Here is a 27,572-nt window from a genome sequence, read left to right on the forward strand (position 1 = left end):
TGTTCTTTTACTTTAGTTTATTTTCTTTTCCATTTGAGAGTTTTGTGTTCTGAGTAAAGTTTTGCAATACCGTGTCTCCAAGTCGGATCTCGAGTGCCCGTTCAACTTCAACTAGCCCTCATAACTCCACGTCTTCAGCCAACGCACAACCACGGGCTTCCCAAGACGTCACTTCAGTGACTACTGCATTTCCAGCCAATCAACGACATCGGGAAACCCCCTTTCAATGACAACAAAGGGAACCCCTTTACACAGGCAATGCATGTACCTCCAGACTGATCTATACTGGTGTATCTACTATAATTTTAACCTCATTGAGGAACTCAATGCGAGGGTTAATTAAGTGATTGATGGTTGTTCATGTCTATGCAATTTCATGTATTGCTGTAAACTTGGGATTCCACATTTCCATTCTCTTAAACTCATTCTTCTCTAACTTTCTATCTTCCTGCAACTTGTATGAATGTGTAAGTGCATGTGCTTATGTGTTAGATTCGTTTATATGTCTTAGATTTATCTAATAAAGCCTTATTCATATTTAAAAGAGAAGTATCTTGTGTTTTGTGCTTACAAGTTAATGTCTTAAGAAATTGTTGCATGTTTAGTAAAATGTAAGGCACTGTATAATTTTGTTCCCATTATTTGGGCCTTATTAGCCTAAAACATGAAACAAATAAATGAAACCTGCACGATTTAGCTAAATCTTTGAAGTCAGAATCACAGCGCTCCGCTCCGATTTTCCTTCAAACAAACCGATGTAAATTACAAATTCGAGTTAATTGATAAAATCGATTTATTACCCAGCCCTACTTGCTTTCATATAATTGAATAAAAAAAATATGTGCAAGATTTTAACTGCGTGTGTGATGCTGGATGTGCATTTATTCTTATTTGTTTTATCTTCATTACAAATCTTGTTTGGTTTTATTTTGGATAATTGCATGTAAAAAAATCATTTACTTTGTAAGGCATATGCAAAATGTGAATTAATATTCATATTCAAGTGTTTGTGCAAAATGTAGTAATATGCATTATTGACAGGGCGGCGCCGTCTCATCATTTTAATTTTTAGTGATAATTAAAATTAAAATTGTGGTGTCTCACATACATGAAAAAATATATCTACAGAAAGCTTGAAATGTCTTTTAAATGAAAAGGAAAGCATTGTGTAATCTGTGAATGTTGCATTTCTCTTGTCAGAGGGAGCAGCACTGTGAATTTCATCTTGCAGCCAACAAGAAAACATTTGTTTATTAATAAATAATTAAAATGTCTCATCTTTCACAATTATTAGGCTACTTCTGCATGTGCTTTATGGCAAACTTAATGCATGTGCTTGAGGGCAGAATATATTAAGACTTGATTATGTAAATTTAATATAAACCTCTGATTAGTTGAATATAACAAATGAACGACTAGAACCTGCTCAGCAAGTTTGAAACTCTCTTAAGACACTGTCCATATGAAAGAGCAAGAGATTCACCCCTTTATCTCGACCACCATAAGCCATACATAACTACCCCCCAAAAACCCAACCCTCTCCAGCTTAACTGAATACGGTCTGTTTTTTGGCTGTGAGGAACGGTGCGTTTTTATGTTACTGGGCTGAAACATGCCTGCACTCACAGCAGCCTTACTTTTTGTGTTCATTATTTTCTCGCAGCCCATATTATTATTTTCACAAGACCATAATGGCAGTAACAAATTATCAATATATATTTAATCATTATTTTATGAAAATCATTGTTATTTGTGATCATGGGTGTTTGCGGAAGACTTTAAGACCAAGTGGAATCCTCCGTCAGCTGCTCCGCCTCCCAGCGCACGGGACTCTGCTTACAGACGAAGCTTCACCGTCTGCAGTTTTACTTTACTAAATCAGATTGAGGCGAATACAGCTTATTGATCGTGAGCCCAACATTTAGCAAGGCAGGAAAACATTATTAATGCACAATATATATATATATATATATATATATATATATATATATATATATTATATATACATAGCATATTATTAATTCACACATAAGGCATAATCCAAAAATGCAAAGTGTTAGTAATTTGAAAGAAATCAATAATAATAACAGAGTTAATAATAATTATTGCTAAATGCTTGACCGTTCTCATTTTCGCTCTGCATAAGTAACCTGAAGATTTTTTTTTTTTTAACCAAGAGTGAACCGAACTGAAAATTAAATGAAAACATTTAGCATTTTAAAAAAAATATCGCCGTTAATCTATTCTCAAAGTTGGTTTGGGAGCTGGGTCTATACTAAGCAAGCTATGATGACTTTCACCTTGATATTTTATATAACCGACTGGCTGAGGCCAGCCTAAAAAGATGCTCAGGACAGTTGACGGGTCACTGCTGCGCATCGTCATGAAAGCTTATCTTTTTCACGTGTTTTTAAGCCTTACCGCTTGTCGATTTAAACATTAAACAAACATTAAACAAGAGAAAGGCGTCTCAAAACACTTGAAAATCGAATTTGCTTATTTTTGCTCTTGTGCCAACAAATACATGTGGTCATGTATTACATGTAAATACAAAATATGTCAAAATATCCACTTTTTTCAAATTATGCTAGAAAAAACTGTCAGTTATTTATTAAGTAAAAAGTACACAGTTGAGGAAAAAATTGGATGTGTATTATATTGGATGTGTTCGTCGTCTCTTAAAGGGGGGGTGAAATGCTCGTTTTCACTCAATATTCTGTTAATCTTGAGTACCTATAGAGTAGTACTGCATCCTTCATAACTCCAAAAAGTCTTTAGTTTTATTATATTCATAAGAGAAAGATAGTTTGTACCGATTTTTCCCGGAAAAACATGACCGACTGGAGGCGTGACGTGTGGGCGGAGCTAAAGAATCACGAGCGCGAGTAGGCTTTTGCGTTGAGAGCGTTTGAAAGCTGTGACATTATCGTGAGGAAAAAACCATCATCCAAAACAAACCATGGCTAACAGTCAGATTCAGCTGTTTATTTATGATCCAGAATCAGATCCCGAGGCTAAAACTGAACGAGAGCAGCAGCAGCAATGACTCGCTCCGAGCGGGGCTCGAACCCGGGTCTCCGGCATTGGAGGCGGACGCACTAACAAGGAGGCAGAGATATTTTAAGCAGTTTTACTCACCGCCTGCGGTTCCAACACACGATCGTGACCCTTTTTCGTTGGGATTGCATCATCCTTAAGAAATAAACGATATGCAAATCCGTCGTCAAACTGGGCCTTGTTTGTAAAACAAGCATCTTCGAAATGCAGGGAACAAACACAAACACTTGCACAACTATGTTAATGCTCTGTAAAAATAAACTCCATCCACTGGTCCCTTAATGCTGTTTCTCTTTTGGTAATCTGTGCAGGGTTGTCTTGCCCTGGCAACCAAAAACACACTTCTTTTGTGACATTTGGCGGCGCTCTCGCTCTGATCAGTGAAGTCTGTTGTGCTCTCAGTGCTCTGCTATACGGGAGCGTGCGCTCTTCCGGCAAATGTGCCCTCAGGACCCATATAAGGAAATTCCGCTCCATCTAACGTCACACAGAGCCATACTCGAAAAAAACTTTCCGAAACTTGTGGCAAACCTAGCTACTGGCTGCTGTAATGTTAATCCAAGAAAATTAAAATGAAAATCACTCACTGCTCTTGACTGAATTACTTTGTAGTTTTAACAGTCAAACCAAAAATTATTCAGACACCAGATATCATATATATATATATATATATATATATATATATATATATATATATATATATATATATATAGCAAAACTGTAATAATGTGAGAAATGTTGAAGGTGTCTGAATAAATGTAGGTTTGATTGTATATTTCCTTTTTACATTGAAGATTATCCAGTGCTATTTTACATTTAATTATTTAGTTTCTTTACCTTGAAACCTACGAACTTGAAAAAGACTAAATAAAATAAATAAAAATAAACGAACATACAAATTAAACAATTTCAAACAGGGCCCACTGGTACAACCTTCACCGGGGCCCCGCTGACCCCAGCTACGGCCCTGCTCACGCCTGTTTCACACATACAGCTATGGTCCTGCTCACGCCTGTTTCACACATACTCCGTCTGCAGTGCGTATGCAGTCCGTGTACGTTACGTATGTGGTGCAGCACAGACTCGATGTGCTTTCACACAGTATGCGTTTCATTTAATTCATTCAAAACTATGGTTGAAGAAAATAATCAAAATCAAGAAGAGGAAACATGGGCAACTGTTGTCTCGAAAAAAGAAGATAAATGGAGCTGAAATGGTGAAAGGAAGGACTAAACAACAACAGAAGGTACAAGATAAAGCAAAGGATTATTCAAATGGAAAAAAAGAGACAAGAGAAAAGTCAAAAAGATTAAATGATAAATAAGTTGAGAGGTAAAATGAGATACCAGAGAGAGTACTGCGTATGCTGACAATGAATGTGCAAAATCCGGAAACATTAACTGTTATGATGATAATTAAAGCTGTAGAGTACAAAACTGGAATTGGCAAATTATGTGGACTAAGGAAAAATACTGATTTTGAATGTGAACACATTTTGGAGAAAGAAACAGACTTTGAACATATATTAGAAGGAACTAATGGGCAAATGTGTGAAATAAGGAAGCTTTGTGCAACAGAATGGATGGTTTCTTTTCTAAATTTGCCAAATTTTATAAGTGATGAGGAAGTACTGCAAAAATTAACAAGCTGTTAAAACACCGATACTACCTCTGAGAAGGAGGTTTTACCCTGGGATAACGGTGGCAGATGGAACAAGGTTTAACAGAGTAACAGAGTAAAATTTCCAAAGGACTGATTCATATAATACAAGGATTGAAATTGAAATCATACTCTAGATTTAATACTGTCACATGAATTGATGTTGATAGTGTTTAAATTATGCAGCCAAGTTATGATATCTCAGATCATTATTTAGTTTTGTACAAACTTCATATAGCCAAAATTGTAAATTCTACTTCTTGTTACAAGTATAGAAGAACCATCACTTCTACCACAAAAGACTGCTTTTTAAGTTATCTTCCTGATGTATCCAAATTCCTTAGCATATCCAAAACCTCAGGACAACTTGATGATGTAACATGGTGTTAGCTTTCACTGTTATGCTGATGATACTCAGCTCTAGATTTCTTCGTGGCCCGGTGAAACACACCAATTTGAAAAACTAATGGAATGCATTGTCGATATAAAAAACTGGATGACGAGTAATTTCTTACTGCTAAATTCTGAAAAAAACAGAGGCGTTAATTATAGGACCTAAAAACTCTGCTTGTGATAACCTAGAACACTGTCTAAGACTTGATAGTTGCTCTGTCAATTTATCATCAGTTAGGAACCTAGGTGTGCTATTTGATGGCAATCTTTCCTTAGAAAGCCACGTTTCTAGCATTTGTAAAACTGCATTTTTCCATCTCAAAAATATATCTAAATTACGGCCTATGCTCTTCAATGTCAAATGCAGAAATGTTGCATTTATGACCTCAAGGTTAGATTATTGTAATGCTTATTTGGGTGGTTGTTCTGCACGCTTAGTAAACAAACTACAGCTAGTCCAAAATGCAGCAGCAAGAGTTCTTACTAGAACCAGGATGTATGAGCATATTAGCCCGGTCCTGTCAACCCTGCACTGGCTCCCTATCAAACATTGTATAGATTTTAAAATATTGCTTATTACTAATAAAGCCCTGAATGGTTTAGCACCTCAGTATTTGAATGAGCTCCTTTTACATTATAATCCTCTACGTCCGCTACGTTCTCAAAACTCAGGCAATTTGATAATACCACAGTGTGTGAGTGTGAGTGCGTGTGCTTATGTGTTAGATTAGCATATATGTCTTAGATTTATCTAATAAAGCCTTATTAATATTGAAAAGAGAAGTATCTTGTGTTTTGTGCTTACAAGTTAATGTCTTAAACTGCCGATCTTGTTACTGTGCTAATTAATAGTGTTTTCACTATACTTTGGATATTATTATTCAGTGCAGATTTGATGTTAAACGGCTTGTTCAGTGAATCGCAGGGCATCTTAGTGATCAGCCGTGAATCTGTTCAAATTCCCATTAAAATCTTAAATGATTCCCTTTGAGCTAAATTGACCTGTTTCCCTTACAGCTGGGTAGAAGAAGGATCCGGTTACTGAAATGGGCAGCAGTCCAGATCTTTCACCCATTGAAAACATTTGGCGCATCATATAGTGGAAGATGCAAGAACGAAGACCTAAGACAGTTGAGCACCTAGAAGCCTGTCTTAGACAAGAATGGGAACATTCCTATTCCTAAACTTAAGCAACTTGACTCCTCAGTCCCCAGATGTTTGCAAACTGTTAAAAAAAAAAAAAAAAAAACAAGAGGGGATGTCACACAGTGGTAAACATGGCCTTGTCCAAATTTTTTTGAGATGTGTTGATGCCATGAAATTTTAAATACACTTTTTTGTCATCTATGTGGTAATCTGAATAAAATGTAGAAATTTGAAACTTCCACATCATTGCATTCTGTTTTTATTCACAATTTGTACAGGATCCCAACTTTTCTGTTATCAGGTTTGTAAATAGTATTAGTGAAATATTTTGCAATCAAGTCAACGATATTGCTGTAGATGAAGTGACCCCAACTAAGCAAGCCAGAGCAAACCAAAACTCCATCGGTGACAGAATGGCGCCCACCTAGCGCGACGGCAGTGTTGACAGCTGCAATCCCCCTGTCACTCAAGTGGCTACGCCCTTAATTATGCAGAACTTTAAGTCTTAATATGATTTAAATGGATGAGTTATAAAAAATCCCCCCCCCCCCCCTCACAGTTGTCATGAAGGGCAAAATTAGCTATTTAGACCAAAATCATTTTTTGTAAAATTGGGCATTTTAACATGGGGAGTCTATGGGACTGACTCCCTTTTGCAGCCAGCCTCAAGCGGCCAGTCGATGAATTGCAATTTTAGTCACTTCCTTAATGGCCTCACGAGAGAGAGCGGGAGGTTGGCGCTCGGTCTAAACATTCCATAGCTCTTTCATTTTTTCATTTCTCTGTTTTCGCCGGAACAGAGACTGATCTACAAATACGAGAAAGAAATGAAGAAAGTAAACCAATTCAGAAAGATAAGGCGGAAGAAAGGGGACCTTACAGGAACAAGCTCACACCAAGCACAAAACAGCGGTGTTTGGAGAAGCTCTCAGGCATCCAAAATATCGACCCATACGAGCTCCCTGCAGCGGCACCGAGAACTGGACCATTTACCTCCATGCACACATATGGATATTGTGAATTATATTGTTTACGATGCAAGTCACCTTGCATTCACACTGTTAATGGCTTTAACCTAACCAGGACATTTACATCTTGCAATCACACATTTAACTACCCTAGCTAAACCAGAACTGGTTTGTCCACTTTGCAGCACTTTTGCTGGTACAATATGTGTCACTGGGCTAAAATCAAATTACAACTAAACATACACAGCTTTAGCCTACATCATTAAAATCTAGTCTTTATGAAACAGTGGCAGTTATTTAAGTTACTTTGTCATTTTGTTTACACATCTTTCATAGTCAAAACATTATTGTTTTTAAAGAGCCGTTTGTGAGCCTCTTTTCAGTGAGCTGAGTCAAACGAGCCGGCTCACGAAAAAGAGCCGAAATACCCATCACTACAGTTTGTTGATACTCAGAGCTACTGTGATGAGCCCGCAGTGAAACAGCCAATCAGAGCAGAACTCCTGATTACTATTCATGACCCTTCCAAATAAAGTAAAAACAGACCATTTCATTCTAGGGCCAATTTCTAGGGTTGAAAATGGACCTGTAAAACCATCTTGGCCCGGTTCCCCAAACCGTTCTTATCGCTAAGTAGTTCCATCAGTGATTGATCAGGCGTAGGCTACTATCGCGAAAGGGAGACGCGGCCATAAACGTGCAGGTTATAGTGGACCACAGGGGTGTGATCTCCGACCTGGTGGCAAGGTCCAGCAAAACTTCAAGTTCCTCTGACGAGAAGCTTGGTGCCCTTTGTTACGTTGCTTCCCCAGCATATTCTGTATCTTACTCTCTATTCATTGTAGATATGTTGCTTTTTATTAAAAACATAAAACAAATGCATTCAATACCGCATTAAACAGAAGTAACTGCAACTGCATGCCAATCAGTTCTGATTGTAAAGTACCTTACCAGTAATATAAAAGTGTATTATATAATTTTTAGAAGTCGTTAAACCCATGTCAAGAAGCGACACAAGTGGCACAACGGGATAAGGATGGTGGATGATTAGCGAGGGACACCCGGTTCGTCTAACTGTCACAACATATCGTGTGAACATATTACTGACCATTTAATAATTTAATTTATAGTCTATATTCTACTGATAATTTAAACTATGTTAAAATAAATGTTACTGTAATAATTTGAGGAATGTATCATTTGTATAGAACGTATTGTCTTTATTAAAGCTGTATTGCACCTTTGCGTGAAGTGGAAAATAGATTCCTGAGCAATCGATGCCAACTAATTCAGCACCCTCACTTTGGACAGCGCTCTTGTAACATCGGACGTAAGAGGCAGCGTGCTAAAAAACTTCCTAAGGGACACTTCTGGAACACTCTTAGGAACATAAACAACTTTGGTAAGATATATCTTTCGAGGTCTTCTTAGCGCGCTAAGAGTGAGTGTTATCGGGAAACCGGGCCCTGGAAATTTTAAATGCCCTTAAATAAGCCACATACCCTCTATGTAGATATCAGAGACAATTTTAAAATATAATTTCAACAAATTCTAGGGCACCTTTAATAACATTTGCACCAGTATAGCCAGAATAAGGAGATATTGTGTACTTCCGTTTGGATGCTCCTGTGGGAGTGTGCGTTGCCTTCTGTAAAGCAGTTGTTGGAGAGGGAATCTCTGGTGCTGATTGGCTGGCAGTCGGTCGTTGACGCGTTCTGAGGGATAGCACTCGATGGTGAGTGGTTGGTTCAGGGCCGGCCCGCGGCATAGGCGGTATAGGCAAATGCTAAGGGCGCCACTCATCCATAGGGGCGCCAGAATGAGTGAACAAGTGTTTTTTTTTTTTTTTTTTTTTACATATTTTTTTTATAATAGGCTACTATTTAAAAACCATTAATTCGAAATACTACCAAATGAAGCAAAAAAAAATAAAAATTCCGGCTCTTCAATCTTCCCCCGCCCATCGAGTGCTTGAAGTGCGTCAGAAACAGAGTGCGCGCACGATCAGTTGTTGGTAATTTGTTGTGTAGCGTGCCCGAGGCCGCATCCAATGTACAGCACTGCTTTTGTTAACACACAGCTCGTAGAAACGGGCCTGGCAGCTCGCGCCAGTTCTAGACACGGTGAAAGTTTCCTGATTGTGACGGAAGGCCGAATTTACATGACTGTGATTTTGTACAACATGTCAGTTTTAAGACGCATTTTTTATTATCACTTTTTTATTAATGTTTTACTCTACAGTTGTGCAGTTTTGGGGGGATACAGTACAGGCCAAAAGTTTGGAAACATTATGGGGTTAAGTGAGGTTAACTAAAGTTCGGGAGCAGGGCCACGCCTCAAAAAATCACCTGACTTCCAAACCTCCATATATACGGGGCCTCCTCACACCACTCTGCTAGTCTCGTTCTCGAGAAGGACAGGTGTACTTGCCTGGTCTGAACGGTGCGCTGTTTGATTCATCGTCACTGACAACACTCGACGATCACCTCTCATCATTCTGATCACAGTCTCTTTCATTCTGATCACAGTCTCTTCGCGTTCGCGTTCGATCATCCACATTCTGGGTCTCGAGCGCCCACTCACACACTCATCTCAGGCAGATCCTGAGCCCAACCTCCTTGCTCTCCGTCAGTGAGATCTGCGGGCCGAATTCGCCATCTTCATTAGCGCGGTGAACGCCGAAACTGAATTCCCGCTCCCGTCGCGGCCCCTCGCTCACGCTTCCTCAGCGCTCTCATTGCACATCTTCTAGAATCCAGAGCCAAAGACAACTGAACCACGGGTCGCCTTCAACACGCTCTTAAATCCAAGGTATCCAGTTCAATCGTGCAGATAACAAACAGTTATTTTAACTATATTGAGTTCAATTAAACTTCTGTCATAAACTTTGAGCCCCCCAGCACTTCCGGCAACTCTACTCTCCGTCACGTCCCTTGAATTCTCCTCCACAGCATCAAACCACAGCGCCCCCTAGCGGCAGGCAAGACGTAATTTCACCTACTCTCATTCAAGTGAAAGTGAAAGTGACATTCAGCCAAGTATGGTGACCCATACTCAGAATTTGTGCTCTGCATTTAACCCATCCGAAATGCACACACACAGAGCAGTGAACACACACACACACACACACTGTGAGCACACACCCGGAGCAGTGGGCAGCCATTTATGCTGCGGCACCCGGGGAGCAGTTGTGGGTTCGATGCCTTGCTCAAGGGCACCTAAGTCGTGGTATTGAAGGTGGAGAGAGAACTGTTCATGCACTCCCCCCACCCACAATTCCGTCCGGCCCGAGACTAGAACTCAAAACCCTTCGATTGGGAGTCCGACGCTCTAACCATTAGGCCACGACTTCTCGACTTCAATCAATCTCTCTTCTCTATGCTCACATTTCGTTTATAACTCCTCTCACAAACATCCTTTCATCCCAACATCCATTCCTATACCCTTCCTTTCAGCTGATTAAAGCAATACGGCTCACAGCCCAAAGACATGCAGGCTGGTCAAATTGAACAGTCTAAATTGTTCCCCCCTTGACTCATATGTATTAAAGACTTGTGCACGGATTGATTTTATGTATTAACTGATTTTGCCATGACATATAGCCTCATATGCTGGTATGGCTTAATAAGTAAATAGAAACTATCAGAAATACGGCTCCATGTTTTCTAATAATTTTCTACAGCTACTTCTAAATTCCAGATGCCCATTCACTGTCCCTCACGCCACCCAAAACTAAAGGAGTGACATGTCTTCTGTATTCTTTAGTCTTCACTCATGCAGACCAGCCGGTCTCCCTTCAACCTCCAATTCTATTTAAATCTTCTTTTCATTCTCTACCTCCCAACCTCCCTCCCTCCCCGCATCTTCCAACACGCCCCACTCACAAACATCCTTTCATCCCAACATCCTTTTTCCACCCTAACTTCAGCTGGTTACAGGAATATGGCCCTGTGTTTCTAATTATCTAACTAATCTGACAAGCACCGTGTCATAATGTTGTTACTTCTGCCCAAATAGCATTGTTAAATCTGCAGCTATCACCACCGCCACCACCACAGCGGTACCTCAGGTGGATGACCTCACAACTAACAACAGCACCACCTCTACAGTGCCCTCTACAGTGCCTGGGCCAGCGGTCCCAGCGAGCCTGCAGTTAACTACAGCACCACCAGAAGCGCCTCAGGTGAAATGATCATACAGCTACAACAGCACCGCCATCAGCGCTTCAGGTGAAACGATCATACAGCTACAACAGCACTGCCATCAGCGCTTCAGGTGAAACGATCATACAGCTACAACAGCACCGCCATCAGCGCCTCAGGTGGAACGATTATACAGCTACAACAGCACCACCAGCAGCGCCTCAGGCGAAATGATCATACAGCTTCAACAGCACCACTAGCAGCGCCTCAGGCGAAACGATCATACAGCTACAACAGCACTGCCATCAGCGCTTCAGGTGAAACGATCATACAGCTACAACAGCACCGCCATCAGCGCCTCAGGTGGAACGATTATACAGCTACAACAGCACCACCAGCAGCGCCTCAGGCGAAACGATCATACAGCATCAACAGCACCACTAGCAACGCCTCAGGCGAAACGATCATACAGCTACAACAGCACCGCCATCAGCGCCTCAGGTGGAACGATTATACAGCTACAACAGCACCACCAGCAACGCCTCAGGCGAAACGATCATACAGCTACAACAGCACCGCCATCAGCGCCTCAGGCGAAACGATCATACAGCTACAACAGCACCGCCATCAGCGCCTCAGGCGAAACGATCATACAGCTACAACAGCACCGCCATCAGCGCCTCAGGTGGAACGATTATACAGCTACAACAGCACCGCCATCAGCGCCTCAGGCGAAACGATCATACAGCTACAACAGCACCGCCATCAGCGCCTCAGGTGGAACGATCATACAGCTACAACAGCACCGCCATCAGTGCCTCAGGTGGAACGATTATACAGCTACAACAGCACCACCAGCAGCGCCTCAGGTGAAACGATCATTCAGCTACAGCAGCACCGTCAGCCGTGCCTCAGGTGGAACGATCATACAGCTACAACAGCACCGCCACCAGTGCCTCAGGTGGAACGATCATACAGCTACAACAGCACCGCCATCAGTGCCTCAGGTGGAATGATCATACAGCTACAACAGCACCGCCATCAGTGCCTCAGGTGGAACGATCATACAGCTACAACAGCACCGCCATCAGCGCCTCAGGTGGTAGATCATACAGCTACAACAGCTCCACCAGCAGCGCCTCAGGTGAAATGATAATTCAGCTATAACAGCACCTTCAGCAGCGCTCCAGGAGGAATGATAATTCGGCTACAAAAGCACCGCCAGCAGTGCCTCAGGTGAAATTATCATACAGTAACTACAGCTCTGCCAGCAGTGCCTCGGGTGAAACGATCATTCAACTTCAACAGCACCGCCACCAGCGCCTCAGGCGAAACGATCGTTCAGCTACAACAGCACCGCCAGCAGTGCCTTAGGTGAAACGATCATACAGCTACAACAGCACCGCCATCAGCGCTTCAGGCGAAACGATCATACAGCTTCAACAGCACCGCCTCACATAAAACGATAATTCCGCTACAGCAGCAACACCACCACAGCAGAGCCTCAGGTGAACGATCACACAGTTAACAACCGCTCCATCTAGACCTCAGCGGGAGGGGCCCGCAGCCATCTGCACCACCTCAGCAGCGCCTCAAGTGGACGAACATGCTCCTAACAACAGCATTGTTACCTTATTCAGGCTAAGGTTAGTCAGTGAGAGCGCACAGTCCTAAGTGCATGTGTAAGACTGCTGACTGTTTCTATAGCAACCAGGAAGCTTCTAATAGCAACTCCAGTGACGTGCAGTGTTTGGCTCTTTCATTCAGAAGGTGGGGCTTCCTGTGATTTAAGCGACCTATTGAGCATTGCATGTTCTTTACTGTTGCTCACACAGACCAGCCGGTCTCCTTCAACCTCCAATTCCATTTCCAAACCTCTTTCCATTTCAACCCCTCCCTGCATCTTGCAACACACCCCACTCACAAACATCCTTTCATCCCAACATCCCTTCTTCCACCCTTCCTTTCTCCCTACCTTCCCTACCTCCTCCCCCTCCTATCCTCTCATCCCAGCATCCCTTCTTCCACCCTTCCTCTCTCCCTACCTTCCCTACCTCCTCCCCCTCCTATCCTCTCATCCCAACATCCCTTCTTCCACCCTTCCTCTCTCCCTACCTTCCCTACCTCCTCCCCTCCTATCCTCTCATCCCAACATCCCTTCTTCCCCCTTCCTCTTTCCCTACCTTCCCTACCCCATCCCCTCTCATCCTCCACCCCTTCCCCACTCAAGACATCCTTTCATCCCATCATCCTTTCTTCAGCAACTGTCAGGGCCGCCTCTCTTCTACAGGCGCCTCCACACCTGTGCATTCCGTGATGGAGCCACGTGAGAAACTCCTGCCCTCATAACCCTACGATACCAGCAGACTGACTTGCAAAGCGCCTCCGCACTCCTATCAAGAACCTGACATAGTCGACAGGCCACTAGCTAGAAGAGCTGTATACGGATGCAATACCTAAGTAGACTTCAGCAGTTTATATGGTGGCTGCCCGGTTGATTCTGAACAGCCTCCGGAATTCAGTTCCTACAATTCACAGTCAAGAGCAGTCTCCACAGCATTATGAAATGTGTCCCATAGTCATAATATAACATCCTTGGGGGTTTGAATAGTCCAATTCTACTCATCTGCTCAGACGATGCAGTAGAAATTGGAAACATAAACAAGGGACGATTATGTTTGGCAGTTATGCAATTCATGCACAGGCCAACTTAATCTACTCAACAAAAACTCCTCCTCCGAGCAACTCCTATACCACGACTCCTTAATCTCGTAAACCGACTCTCGTCTCGTTTCCCATTCCAGAAGTTAGACTTGGCTCCGGAATAAATCATGCATCTCTCGCCGGTCATACCACTGACCAAATAGGCTTCCCAAGAAGCCATTCTTAATCGCCTTGCTCCAAGCATGATCTTCACGATACCTCTCCGGCCGGAACTGTCTCAAAGCTTCCTTCCCATCAACTGACCCACTGTATATCTTCAACTTAACATCTCACTCTCATTCCTTCCTAAGATCCCCACATGCATTTAAACCTACTTGAGGGATCAACTATTCCTTCGAATAACCACTGGCTGCGATTGCCCAGCTTCTCTCTTTCCAACACATTCATATTTAAAGGCTTTCGAAAAACAGAAACCCATGTTAACCATCTAACGCCTGAACTAATCAGCCTTTGCATCCTCTCCGTACGAACAGGCTTGAGCTCACATATCTCAACTCTTCCCAACTTTGGGGGTCCTCATTGTCTGGCCTAAATATACGCTAGAGACGGTACCCCCACCCTGAGTCTCCCTGAGCCATCATTTCAAGATTCCCTGATCAACCTGACCATCATCCCATTCCCTCGACCCCTTCATCCTCTTTCTACTCTTCCCCAGTTGCATAGCTGGTTTGTGGCGTGGTCCTAGCTAGTGAAATGGGCTTAAGTGAGGTTAACTAAAGTTCGGGAGCAGGGCCACGCCTCAAACAATCACCTGACTTCCAATCCTCCATATATACGGGGCCCCCTCACACCACTCTGCTAGTCTCGTTCTCGAGAACCCACCCTTCCCTCCCTTTCTCATCCATTCAACCAACCTTATCCCACATTATATTTCTATCAGGTTGTATCAGGGGGTCCTCATTGTCTGGCCTAAATATACGCTAGAGACGGTACCCCCACCCTGAGTCTCCCTGAGCCATCAATTCAAGATTCCCTGATCAACCTGACCATCATCCCATTCCCTTGACCCCTTCATCCTCTTTCTACTCTTCCCCAGTTGCATAGCTGGTTTGTGGCGTGGTCCTAGCTAGTGAAACTATTTTTAATGTTTTTGAAAGAAGTTTCTTCTGCTCATCAAGCCTGCATTTATTTGATCAAAAATACAGAAAAAATGTAATATTGTGATATATTATTACAATTTAAAATAATTTGTTTTCAATTTATTATACTTTAAATTATAATTATTTCTGTGATGCAAAGCTGAATTTTCAGCATCATTACTCCATTCTTCAGTGTCACATGTGACATCCAGTCTATCACATGATCCTTTAGAAATCATTCTAATATGATGATTTATTATGAGTGTTGGAAACAGTTCTGCTGTAATGTGTGTGTGTGTGTGTGTGTGTGTGTGTGTGTGTGTGTGTGTGTGTGTGTGTGTGTATATATATATATATATATATATATATATATATATATGTATATATATGTATATATATATATATATACAGTATGTATATATATATATATATACATATATATATATATATATATATATATATATATATATATATATATATATATATATATATATATATATATGCTAAATCATGAACACAATGACAGCGTGAAATGGGCTGTGATGCAAGGGGCGCCAGGTAAAATCTTGCCTAGGGCAGCAAATTGGTCAGGCCCCGGGGTTGGTTGGCTTTGCCGGGTGGTGCTTCATTCGCGAGACTTCCTGGATTGTGGGTTGCTATGCAACAGAGTTTCCTTTGAGTCTGGAGCGACTCTGAGAGGGTTTTCTTTGATGTTCAACGAAGGATATTAAGAAGGAGTTGATGAGTTTTGAGTGATCTCTTGGTGGTTTGAAGAGTATGTAAGCATAAACGCTGGATGATGGAAAGGTCAGCACAAGACATAAGCAAGAGCAAAGTCACTGCAAAAGCAGGGGAAAAAGCAAAGCATAGCTGCTTGTCATTGGGTTATAAGGTTGTCCAGCTAACCAGTCCTTCCTAGTGTGACATCCAATCAGATATTGTCTTGGGCGGGACCTATGCCCCGTTCAGCTATGTTCAGTTTCTTGCATGTAATTAGCATAATGTCCACATTTAGTTAAATGCTTTACTAAACAAACTTAATAGTTTAAATATGGTGCATCCTACACACATCTACTTTATATCAAATTTCTAGAAATCATTTACCCATCAAGTAGGAACCAAAATACATATACTTCCCATAGTTGAGGTTGAAGTAAATAAGGATTTAGCTGTGATAAGTGTTTAACACACAAAATTTACTTGAGTAATATAAAGCATGCATAATACAGGGAATACACATGTATGAGGCAACTTCTGGTGATTAGTTCCTATAACTGAGGTAGAAAACCCTATGAATAGGCTGGAATGAAAGTTAAACACACAGAAAGAATTCCACAGGTTAAATAAAACATACATGATACTTAAGATATATGTGAGGTAAATACTGGTAATCAATTCAGCTTATTGGAAACAATTTTTGAGAGTTGTTTGTATTAAACCACAAGTGGGTTAATTTCAGTCTATTGGTTTTGGAGACAAAAGTCTCTGGAATTTACAGCTGCAGAAAGGAGGTGTTCCCTGGTTTAAGGTTTGTGGTGATCCTGGGCCATTGTTATCAAATAGCACACCTAGGTTCCTAACAGATGACGAAGAATTGACAGAGCAACCATCAAGTCTTAGACAGTGTTCTAAGTTATTATATGCAGAGTTTTTAGGTTATTTTCTCAGTTATTTTCAGAATTTATCAGTAAGAAATTACTCATCATCCAGTTTTTTACATCGACTTTGCATTCTGTTACTTCTTCTAATTGGTATGTTTCACCGGGCTATGGATAAATATAGAGCTGAGTATCATCATCATAACAGAGAATGCTAACATCATGTTTCCTGATGATATCTTCCAAGGGTAACATGGAAAGTGTGAAGAGTAACGGCCCTAGTGCTGAGCCTTGAGATACTCCATACTGCACTTGTGATCGATATGATACTCCTTCACTCACTGCTACGAGTTGATGCCGGACATTAAGTAGGATTTAAACCATGCTAAAACACTTCAGGATTAAAATCATGCTATTCCACTTCCATTAATGCCAACAAAGTGTTCTAGTCTATGAGTTTATGACTTAAGCTGTGAACTTTTTTAATGTGGCTGACACTCCCTCTGAGTTCAAACAAACCAATACCCCGGAGTAATTCATGTACTCAAACAGTACACTGACTGAACTGCTGTGATGAACACCGAGCCGAGCCAGATAATGAACAATAGACTGACTCGTTCACGAGTGAAGAACCGGTTGCATCGGTGTTCGGATCACCAGTAGTTCTTTCGGACAGTTCGATTCAATAAACCGGTTGAAGAAAACGGTTCACCAGTTCTTTTGCGCTCGACGTAATGGCGTCATTTGCGATGATTGCCCTTGATTCAAGCCTTCGGTTTACCCGTACCCATAACACTAGCACAGAATCAGTTCAGAATCAATCACCAAAAGAATCAGTTCAGTTCAGACGCTCGGTGTGTCGGTCTGCTTCACGCTGAATCACACATGCGCAGTATCATCAGCTCCTCGGTTCACGAATCGGACGCGTCTGACAGAGACGGTTCTTCACTCGTGAACGAGTCAGTCTATTGTTCGTTATCTGGCTCGGTGTTCATCACAGCAGTTCAGTCAATCTACTGTTTGAGTACGTGAATTACTCCGGGATATTGGTTTGTTTGAACTCAGAGGGAGTGTCAACCACATTAAAAAAGTTCACAGCTTAAGTCATTTGTGGATTAATGCGTATAAGAGATGCGAACCGTTTAAAACGATTCAGTTCGATTAGGTGAAATGAATTATTCGTTTGCGAACCGGAAATCCAGCTGCTTTGATTTGAACTCTCTCTCACACAGACACGGAAGAGAAGACAATGCTGAATAAAGTCGTTGTTCTTGCTATTTTTGGACCAAAATGTATTTTCGATGCTTCAAAAAATTCCAACGGACCCTCTGATGTCACATGGACTACTTTGATGATGTTTTTCTTACCTTTCTGGACATGGACAGTATACCGTACACAGAGCTTCAATGGAGGGACTGAGAGCTCTCGGACTAAATCTAAAATATCTTAAACTGTGTTCCGAAGATAAAAGGAGGCCTTACATGTTTGGAACAGCATAAGGGTGAGTTATTAATGACATAATTTTCATTTTTGGGCGAACTAACCCTTTCAGGAAATATGAGATATGGACTATGAATGCTATTTGTGCCATAAACAATTTTTATTGCTAAAATTATACAGTATCCTTGTTATGTTTTAGCATAAATATATAAAAATAAAAATCCCTAAAAAACAAACTGTTTAAAATCTCAGATAATTATTTTAGAATGAAATTGGTCTCATTCTTTTCCATTGGCCCAATAGTATTTCACTTGTTTTAAACAATTCAAATTAAATTAAATTTATGCAGTTTTGCTGATAAGGTGAACATATTTTAGTTATTTTTAGCCCATATCTTATGTAAATAGAATTGTCTGACTCGGCGCATCACTGACAAAGTACCCTATTTTAAAAAGAAAACATGCAAATTACCTTTTTTTTCAAGTTGTATCCTTCAAATACAGTGGGGATTTTTCATAATTTTGTAGAGATGACTGCAGCTGCGGTTGTACAAAAACTTTTTTGTTTTTTAATCATGACTTGATTAATTATCTTAGCAGTGTGAAAAGCAAAACTGTTATTCAAATTAAAAATAAGGTTCCTACAGAAAGCAAGCTAAGAATATTTCATATCACTGAAGTAGTCAATGACTTTCAGTGGGAGTTCTGCACATGTAAAGTTTTCCATTATAATAACTGAAGCTGTTTACATCGCAGAACTAATCTTACCTGCACTTTGTTTACACTTCCAACTTAACCCATTACCTGGACAGCTGCCTCTGCTCTTTCTACATTGCTGGACTGACTGTTAAGGCAAAGCTGTTCAGTGAAGGTCCTCAAGGGTGCTTCGTATAATTTGTGAAGTGGGTGCTGATGAGAATTGGATCCAGAGCCTCATGTAACATCTGACCAGGTGCGAGAGCAGGGGAATTCACACACAGTGGAAGTAACAGTGGAGAACAAGGGGCATGGAGAAAAGCCCTGCCCACTGCACTACCACTGGGGATGAGCTGTCACTGGACTTAGAGGTTTTTGATTTGTATGCTGATATGGCTCCACTTATTCATCCTTCATCATCGTCAGTTTGCCCCATTATGGCTCTTTTATCCTCTGCCAAGCTGTCCGCACATCTTACCATTCCCTCAGCTCATCCTGCTTTTCATCTGTGGTTTGGAGTCACTGCGGGACTGTCAGTCTCCAGCTCCATCGAGGTCAGAGGATCCTTGGTCTCCACTTCCGACCTCTGTTGAGGACTTTACCCTTGGCTCATCAAACCATTGGCTCCACCATGGGCCACATTCATTACTGTAGTATGGGTCCTGCCTGTCTTCTCCCTGGATCCTTCCTCTGTCTTCTCCACCATGGTTCTTCCTGTCACCACCTTCTTGTTATCCCTGGCTTTTGTCTGCTCAACATCTTCCTCCAGAGTCCCTGCCCTCCCTCCTCAGTTGGACCCCTTTCTGTTATCTTTGGCAAGTTCCATTTACCTAGTTTCCTGAGTTTGCCCTTGATTACTTGAATTAGTTCACCTGTTTCTTGTCAATTATCCTCATTTTGCATGTTTATTTAAGCTGCTGTCTATTTCTATTTAGTTGAATCTCTGCAATGTTAAGTGTGCACCTGCTTTCCTTTGTGAGGATTTAAAATATGTGGATTAAGTAAAGACTGTTGGACTTCACTTGTGTCTCTGATGGCATTTATCTGCACAGAAATGTGACAGCCCCCAGGAATGCAGTCAGAAATCTTTCTGCATATCTTATACATAGTTGCACGTTTACATATGACACAATTTCACTGAGCTAAACAATTTTTGCTCTGCATGTCATAGGCTCCGCCAAATTGGAAGTGAGCTATTCAGAGTTTAAAAAGAAAAGAAAGAAAAAAAGGAAATACTGTGGATTTATGACATGACTCTGGCATGGCAAAGAATTTATGAGGAAAAATTGGAGACAGGAAGTCTAATATCTAATATCTTCAGGAGTTTGTTATATGATGCTATCATTTGTAGGCTTCACCCATGATTGTTTGTTTATTTATTTGCTTATTATTGAACATGCAGGTATTTTCATTCTTAGAATTGTGTTAACCTGTTAGCCAGCACCCCCCATTATGGGACTCAAAGCTGAAAGTGCCCTACCTAACTTAATTTTACCTAAACCTAACTTAACTACCTTCCTAATTTTAACAGGTCCTTACTTCATTGTGTTACACACATAATTTTTCTGTCTTTGGAATGAAGACTCTTTGTGCTGTATTCTTTATCAACCAGAGTGGTTAATGCTCAAAAATATTAAAAGTTATAGACACTGAAGTGCCTTGAATTTTTTTTTTACCACACTGAATATTTTATTTTATTTTATATTAAAATACATGGAATCAGTCCTGGAGCAATCTAGAATAGTAAGGGGTTGAAAGGGGTCATGTGTCTCATAAATTTCTATGTTAAATCATAAGTCTCAGAATCTTTTTCTGAGACTATATCTAGCCCCCCCCCCCCCCCCCCATTCTCACCAAATTTAAAAACAAATATTTACCAACTATATACAAACTATTTTAGCCATTAAACATACCTCTACATATTTTTCCAATTATAAAACAATAGACAGAAACTTAGACATCATAAAAATTATTTATTTGAGAACTAGAAATATACAATAAGAATAATTTGAGTAAATAAATGAGAAAAATAAAAAAGATTTAACTTTGTATGCCAGTTACAGTAAATCCTGAGATTGCTAGAGATGCATAATTTACAATGAATTCTGATCAATTATCACATGATGATGGCCAATCACACTCTTTTGATATAAATGGCATTCCCTTTCAGTCAGTCACTCTCGACGCCACGTCGGTGACCGACGAATATTGGATATCGCTTCGATAGACCAATCTACTTCGAGTGTAAACTAAATGAGCCAATGCACATTGGCATGCAATTATTGCATCCAGCTGCCGCTGATGACTGCATGAGTATAAGAAGGCAGCAGGTGCAATGCATGACAGCTTTTCGCTTCGGAGCCGAGTGTTAGTATCGCTTTGCTCAACTGTGTCCGCTGTGAACTACGAGTTCAGCATGCTCTCTGAAGCTTTGTGTGTTTGCGAGACGGTGCTTCAGCGGCGGTCGTTCCTGTGTCGAGTGGATTGCACACTTCAAGTTGCACTACCCCTGTCGTGTTGCAAGCAGCCAATTCCCCTGTGCGCCTCAGCACTAAAAGAGCATTTCCTAAAGAGCAAGTTTCTCTAAAAGAGCTCTCAGAGCGACAAAAGTCACCTGGGTTGTGCGATGTCCACATTGGTGGTCCAGGAGCTCCATCTCTGGCTGGTTCTGGCAGACATGAGGGACACCGACAAGGTCCGGTTTCTCAATGCCCCTGTGTCCCAGAGGCAGCTGCTGCCTCCACCCGCCCGTCAGCCGCAGTGCCCCAGCTGCTCGTTGCCGAGGGCAGCCCCCTGCACCTGCAAGAGGCCCCGGGACGGGTGACCCGGAGAGGGGTAGCTGCTTTCTGGGGGATGGGGAAGGCACCTCTCCCTCCCCTGGAGGAGAGCAGTTTTCTCCCTCTCTGGGTCCCAGGAGGGCACGGAGAGTTGCGGACGGCCAAGCACCGGACCTCACTCATCCTCCTCCTACTGGCAAAGGACACGATAGAGCTGGTCCCTCCAGCGGATATGAGGACAGGGTTTTACAGTCCTTACTTCATTGTACCCAAGAAAGGCGGTGGGTTACAACCAATCTTGGATCTATGAGTTTTGAATCGGGCCCTTCACTGGCTACCGTTCAAAATGTTGACACAGAAATGCATTTTCAGGTGCATCCGTCCCCAATATTGGTTTGCAGCGTTCGACCTGAAGGACGTGTACTTTCATGTATCCATCCTTCCGCGCCACAGACCTTTTCTGCGTTTGCGTTCGAAGGACGGGCATATCAGTACAAGGTCCTGCCCTTTGGGCTGTCCCTGTCTCCCCTTGTCTTCACAAAAGTCACGGAGACAGCTCTTGTTTGCCTCAGAGGGCAGGGTGTTCACATTCTCAACTATCTAGACGATTGGCTGATACTAGCACAATCTCGGGATCATTTGAGCGAGCACAGGGATTTGATGCTCCGGCACTGAGCCTGAGCTCTGAGCCTGTTGGGCCTTCGGGTTGACTGGGAAAAGAACAAACTCTTGCCGAGGCAGAGGATCTCTTTTCTTGGTATGGAGTTGGGTTCGGTCGAACAGACAGCACGCCTCACAGAGGAACGCATGACGCAATTTGTTTGCCACCTTCTCCTTTGGAGTCAGAAGGTTCTGAGGTCACTTCGTGCCATTCACATTCTAGGCCTGCTTAATTGTACAGCCAATGAGCTGTCTCGAGCAATGCTCCCGGGAGAATGGCGACTCCATCCCTTGATGGTCCAGCTGATTTGGAGACGGTTCTGAGCTGCTCAGGTAGCTTCTCCAGAGACCTCTCACTGTGTTTCTCCCAGTGAGCCTTCTCGCACACACACTGTGCAAAGTCCAGGAAGACGAGGAGCAAGTCTTGCTAGTAGCACCGTGTTGGCCTACCCAGACCTGGTTCCCCGAACTAGTGCTCCTCTCAACAGCCCCTCCTTGGCCGATTCCTCTGAGGAGGGATTTACTGACTCAGAGAAGGGGCACCGATTGGCACCCACGTCCAGATCTTTGGAAACTCCATGCCTGGTCCCTGGATGGGACGCGGAGGTTCTAGGTCACCTTCCCCAAGAGGTAGTGAACAGCATCACTTCGACAAGAGCACTGTCTACGAGACACGCTTACGCCTTGAAGTGGAAACTATTCATTTAGTGGTGCTCATTGTGGATGCCATAACCTTGGCTTTTCAGGCTCAGGGTGTGCCCTGCCCATTCAGGTTGCGAGCTCACTCAACTAGAAGTATTGCATCCTCCTGGGTGCTGGCTCGTGGTGCCTCGCTGACAGATATTTGTAGAGCTGCAGGCTGGGCGACCCCTGCCTTTCCAAGAGTATTTTTAATCACCTCAAATTTCTCCGTATACTCCTAAACAGATGTTATATGTGTATTTGCCTCCGAGACCTCTATCGGGAAGGATGGGCTTTCGCAGTGTCCCGGTTCCAAGCGGAACGGGTACGTTTTCCCTGTGTTATCCAATCTCACCCAGTGAGGTGGTGCTTTGACAATGGTAAATGGAGCTACTTGTTCTGAGCCCAGGCCTACACCTAATAGGGGCACAGGCAGCTCGCACAGGGCACTGGAAGGGGCAGCACCCATGGCGCTTTGATAGGGATCCCATATTCGGCGGTCACCGACGTGGCGTCGAGAGTGACCAACTAAAAGGGAACGTCTCGGTTACCTATGGTAACCCTCGTTCCCTGAAGGAGGGAACGGAGACGCCATGTCCCATCGCCATGGTTGCTGTACCGCCGCTGAGCTGCTGGGTCCCCGGCTCGGTTCCTCAGCGAAAACCTGGTATGCAATGCACCTGCTGCCTTCTTATACTCACGCAGTGATCAGCGCCAGCTGGATGAAATAACTGCATGCCAAAGTGTATTGGCTCATTTAGTTTACACTCGAAGTAGATTGGTCTATCGAAGTGATATCCCATATTCGTTGGTCACCGACGTGGCGTCTCCATTCCCTCCTTCAGGGAATGTGGGTTACCATATGTAACCAAGACGTTCACATTGATAGCCATGATTACACAGTAATAGCGTGCTGATTTGCACTCAAACAGATGGTAATCATGCAGATACAAGCACATTCAACATAAAACACACTCACAGATATATCTTTTTTTTTAATAAAGAAAGAAAAGAGCACCAGAATTCAAATAAACAATCTTCCGCCTATCTTTCACTGTACACAAAAAAAAGTATTTTTTTTACTACCAAGATGCAGTTTCTAAGCCTGAGTTATTTAACGTACAAAACAATACTTTCCCTTGATAAACTGAAACATAAACAAAGGAATTATCATCTATATTATAACGTTATTGCTTCATTGGACTAAACATGCTCTATGGGATGTCGTTTGTTCAATTATGTCTTTTTTGGCCCATAGTTTTAAATGGCTGACTGTAATAGGTGATTTAATATAATAATGTAAATATAAACTCATTACTTGTCTCAATTTCAACAATAATAAGCTACTAGTCATAGAATGTATTAGGGTCCTTGACCAATTAGGATGAAATGCATCCAAACTGGATAAAGGGTTCTCAATATTTTGCCCCTTACAAGACATACTGAAATGTCTAAAATACTAAACTGAAAATACTTTTTAGTAACTTGAAAATGATATTTCTTTAGGAGGGTTTGCCTTCACCATGCTTCCTGGAAGTGGGGTAGGACCTTGACAGCCTCATGTGACAGAAAGGAAGTGAATACATTTTTTTTTTTCTCTTGAAATCCTTTATTTGGTTGTTTGCTTGCATGTCATTGAGAAATAAAGCTTGAATAACATCTAGAAAAAAATGTACAAATGGAAAATGACAACTATAAACTGCAGCAACTATAGTTGCTGGTGGGCTTAAATGAGTTTTAAGACTTGCTTGTGACTTAAAAGGAATGACTTGGTTCCTTCTTTAGTGAAATCAGCTCTCTGAGTTCATGAGTGGAATAAACCATATGGCAGGGCTTGTACATTCTGACCCCTGGACCATCCAGCTCTCTCTGTTACATATCTTGTTTTACACTTTTTGGCCACCAGATGGTATTGTGAGGAAATGAAGCCTTCAGAAATGAACCCTTTTGTGAACCACTTCGCTGAAAAGCTTAACGCTTCATGAGGCTTCATCTCGCCATCACTGATAAACACAAAACAATACTCACACCTGAATGGTGGTCTATGACTGATTTTGATATAATGTATGTGTGTGTGTGATTGGCTGCAGGTGAGTTCATAATCAATGTAGTACAATGGGTTCTGGGAAATGCAGTCCAAGGAGAGATGTACTGTAGCAGCTCATGAGTAGTGTCATAGTGGTGATGGCTGACAACTAGTGGTGAGTGAATTCAATGGACCGAACTCATGACAGTATACATTCTATTAGGACTGCGGAAGACGTAACTATACTCTCCATTCATTTAAAATAATTATATCCCTCATTCACTCACATTTGTCAGCTGCTCTGATTGGCTTTCATGTCCTGCAAGGTAATTAAATATTTTTACCCTTTATTTATTTATATTTTAGTGCGTATGTTATATTTATGTTATATTTTATTTTATTTAAAGTTTATTTAACAGGGACCATACAAGCAAACATAGTTACAATACAAAGCCTGTAACTGATGTGCAGCATATAGAGTTCATTTCCAACCACTAAAATGTTTTAAATGCCCTAGGAGAATGAACTTTTTACCAGTAAAAAAACTGTGGTCATTTTGGACTATGATCTGTTTGGACCCTGTAACTGGAATTCGTGGCTATATTTTAACTTTTGCAAGAATTACTCTGTACATTTCTTATTTACATTACGCAAGGAACTTGTTTCTCTGTGCACATGGCAATAAAGAACTGCAAAAGATAACTTCTTGATAACTTAACAAATAATGTTTTTGAGGCTTATTAAAGTGATTTATCTAAATGTTATATAGCACTTTATATAGCACAACAGTGTCAAACTAATTCAATTTGAACTAGTTCAATTTCTGTAGATCAAATGGAACATAAGAGTAGCAACACCATGATTCTCAGAGAATGTATAGCTGATCATACATGCATTTATACTTTGAAAGCAAAGTCAAGTCAAATCAGTTTGGATAAAAGCGTCATTGTATGAATGTAAATTCATTATTCTGTCTGGTCAACAGAGCATCTTTTATTTTCTTATTCAAAAGAAATAATAAATACATAAATAAAACACATAGTCTTCCAGTCATTTTGGGTCTTATACATAAAATACAAAACTAAGTCTTCTAAAATCATGCTCTTACATATTTTAAAAGATAAAATGTATTTAAATTTAATGACGAACTTGCCTTAATATGAATATCTTCTGGTTTCCACTCTGGCCTCAGTTTCATAAGAAGTTCTAATATTCCTTGCCGTGGGGTGTGCTGATCAACACAGACATCTAAATGTAATCTCTCACAGCACCCATCATTTGGATACCTTTTCATTTCCATTTTTTTTAAATTAAATTTAAAGCTCAGGTTAATTCAAATAAGTTAAATGACAGTAAAGGACACTTTGGTTTAGGGCTTGTCAGTGTAATGATCGGAGGTGGACTCTTGGTCCAGGCTTGCAGGACCACCCTATGTATTCAGTGACTCAGCAAATGTGAGGGTTTATCAAAGTGCATTGTTATTTTGGGCATCTTCATTGGTTAGCTAGTGAAGTGTTTACATATTAACCCTAGTTTCAAATGAAGAAGCAAATATTTTATCTATCTATCTATCTATCTATCTATCTATCTATCTATCTATCTATCTATCTATCTATCTATCTATCTATCTATCTATCTATCTATCTATCTACCTACCTACCTTAAGGGGCGATGAATAGTATAATAATTAATAATGCAAAAACGTAAACATAAAAAAATTATTCTTCTTATTATTTTTCATGCAGGGCTTGTTATACATTGTGCACAGGACCCAGCAATTTAATGTTTTACTTGAACCTATATGAGAATAAATAGAGAAAAGTTACGTGAGGCACCAATACCTCTTCACATTACAACTGACTATTAGACTTTTTCTGTGATAAATAATGCATTTTTTATTTTCATCTAAAAAATAAAAAAAAAACATTCAATTCAATTCAAGTTTATTTGTATAGCGCTTTTTACAATACAAATCATTACAAAGCAACTTTACAGAAAATTATGTTTCTACAATATTTAGTATTAGCTTATAAGTGGTGACTGTCATTTTGTGCACGTTTGAAAGGATTTTTAGAAAAAAATTATACAAGACGTAGTCAGCCAGACGATGAACATTATAAACATTATTAATTAATAATTATTATATGATGCAGTCACACTTGTAGCAATATTTGTTAGTTCTGTTTGTTGATTCAGGGTTAGCATCCTCTGAGGTCCTCTGAGGGGGTCAGCATAATCTCTTCTCAGGTGTTCTAGATCAAGACTGGAGCTTGTGTAAATCCTAGTTACAGCAGATGTAAATCCCGTGGCAAAACATAGAAACAAAATAGAGACATCATTAGCATAGCTGCTGATCCAACAAAGTAAAATTAGTTAACCCAAGCTAATGAATAAGAATGCACATTTGATCAGATGCAACTACACTCACAATATAAGAAATACATTATTCGAATGCTTGGCGAAAGAGATACGTTTTTAATCTAGATCTAGATTAATCTCTTAAACAGAGAGAGTGTGTCTGAACCCC

The 27,572-nt window shown here is 41.2% G+C and overlaps 1 protein-coding gene across 3 annotated transcripts in view; it reads right to left on the reverse strand.

Moving 5' to 3' along the window:
* The window catches only part of zgc:113516 (ETNK_euk domain-containing protein), an 84,365-nt gene extending 57,902 nt beyond the window's left edge, over positions 1-26,463 (reverse strand). The window contains exon 1 of one of the 3 annotated variants that reach the window (XM_026203185.1): positions 26,199-26,460. In XM_026203185.1, the coding sequence (XP_026058970.1) occupies positions 26,199-26,345 (147 nt within the window). In that variant the 5' untranslated portion in view covers positions 26,346-26,460. Of the gene's footprint in view, positions 1-26,198 lie in introns of all 3 variants that reach the window. The other 2 variants (XM_026203184.1, XM_026203186.1) reach the window with 2 other exon arrangements.
* Between the last annotated feature and the right edge of the window lie 1,109 nt (positions 26,464-27,572).

This window comes from Carassius auratus, chromosome 25, assembly GCF_003368295.1.
Source record: "Carassius auratus strain Wakin chromosome 25, ASM336829v1, whole genome shotgun sequence".
Lineage (NCBI taxonomy): Eukaryota > Metazoa > Chordata > Actinopteri > Cypriniformes > Cyprinidae > Carassius > Carassius auratus.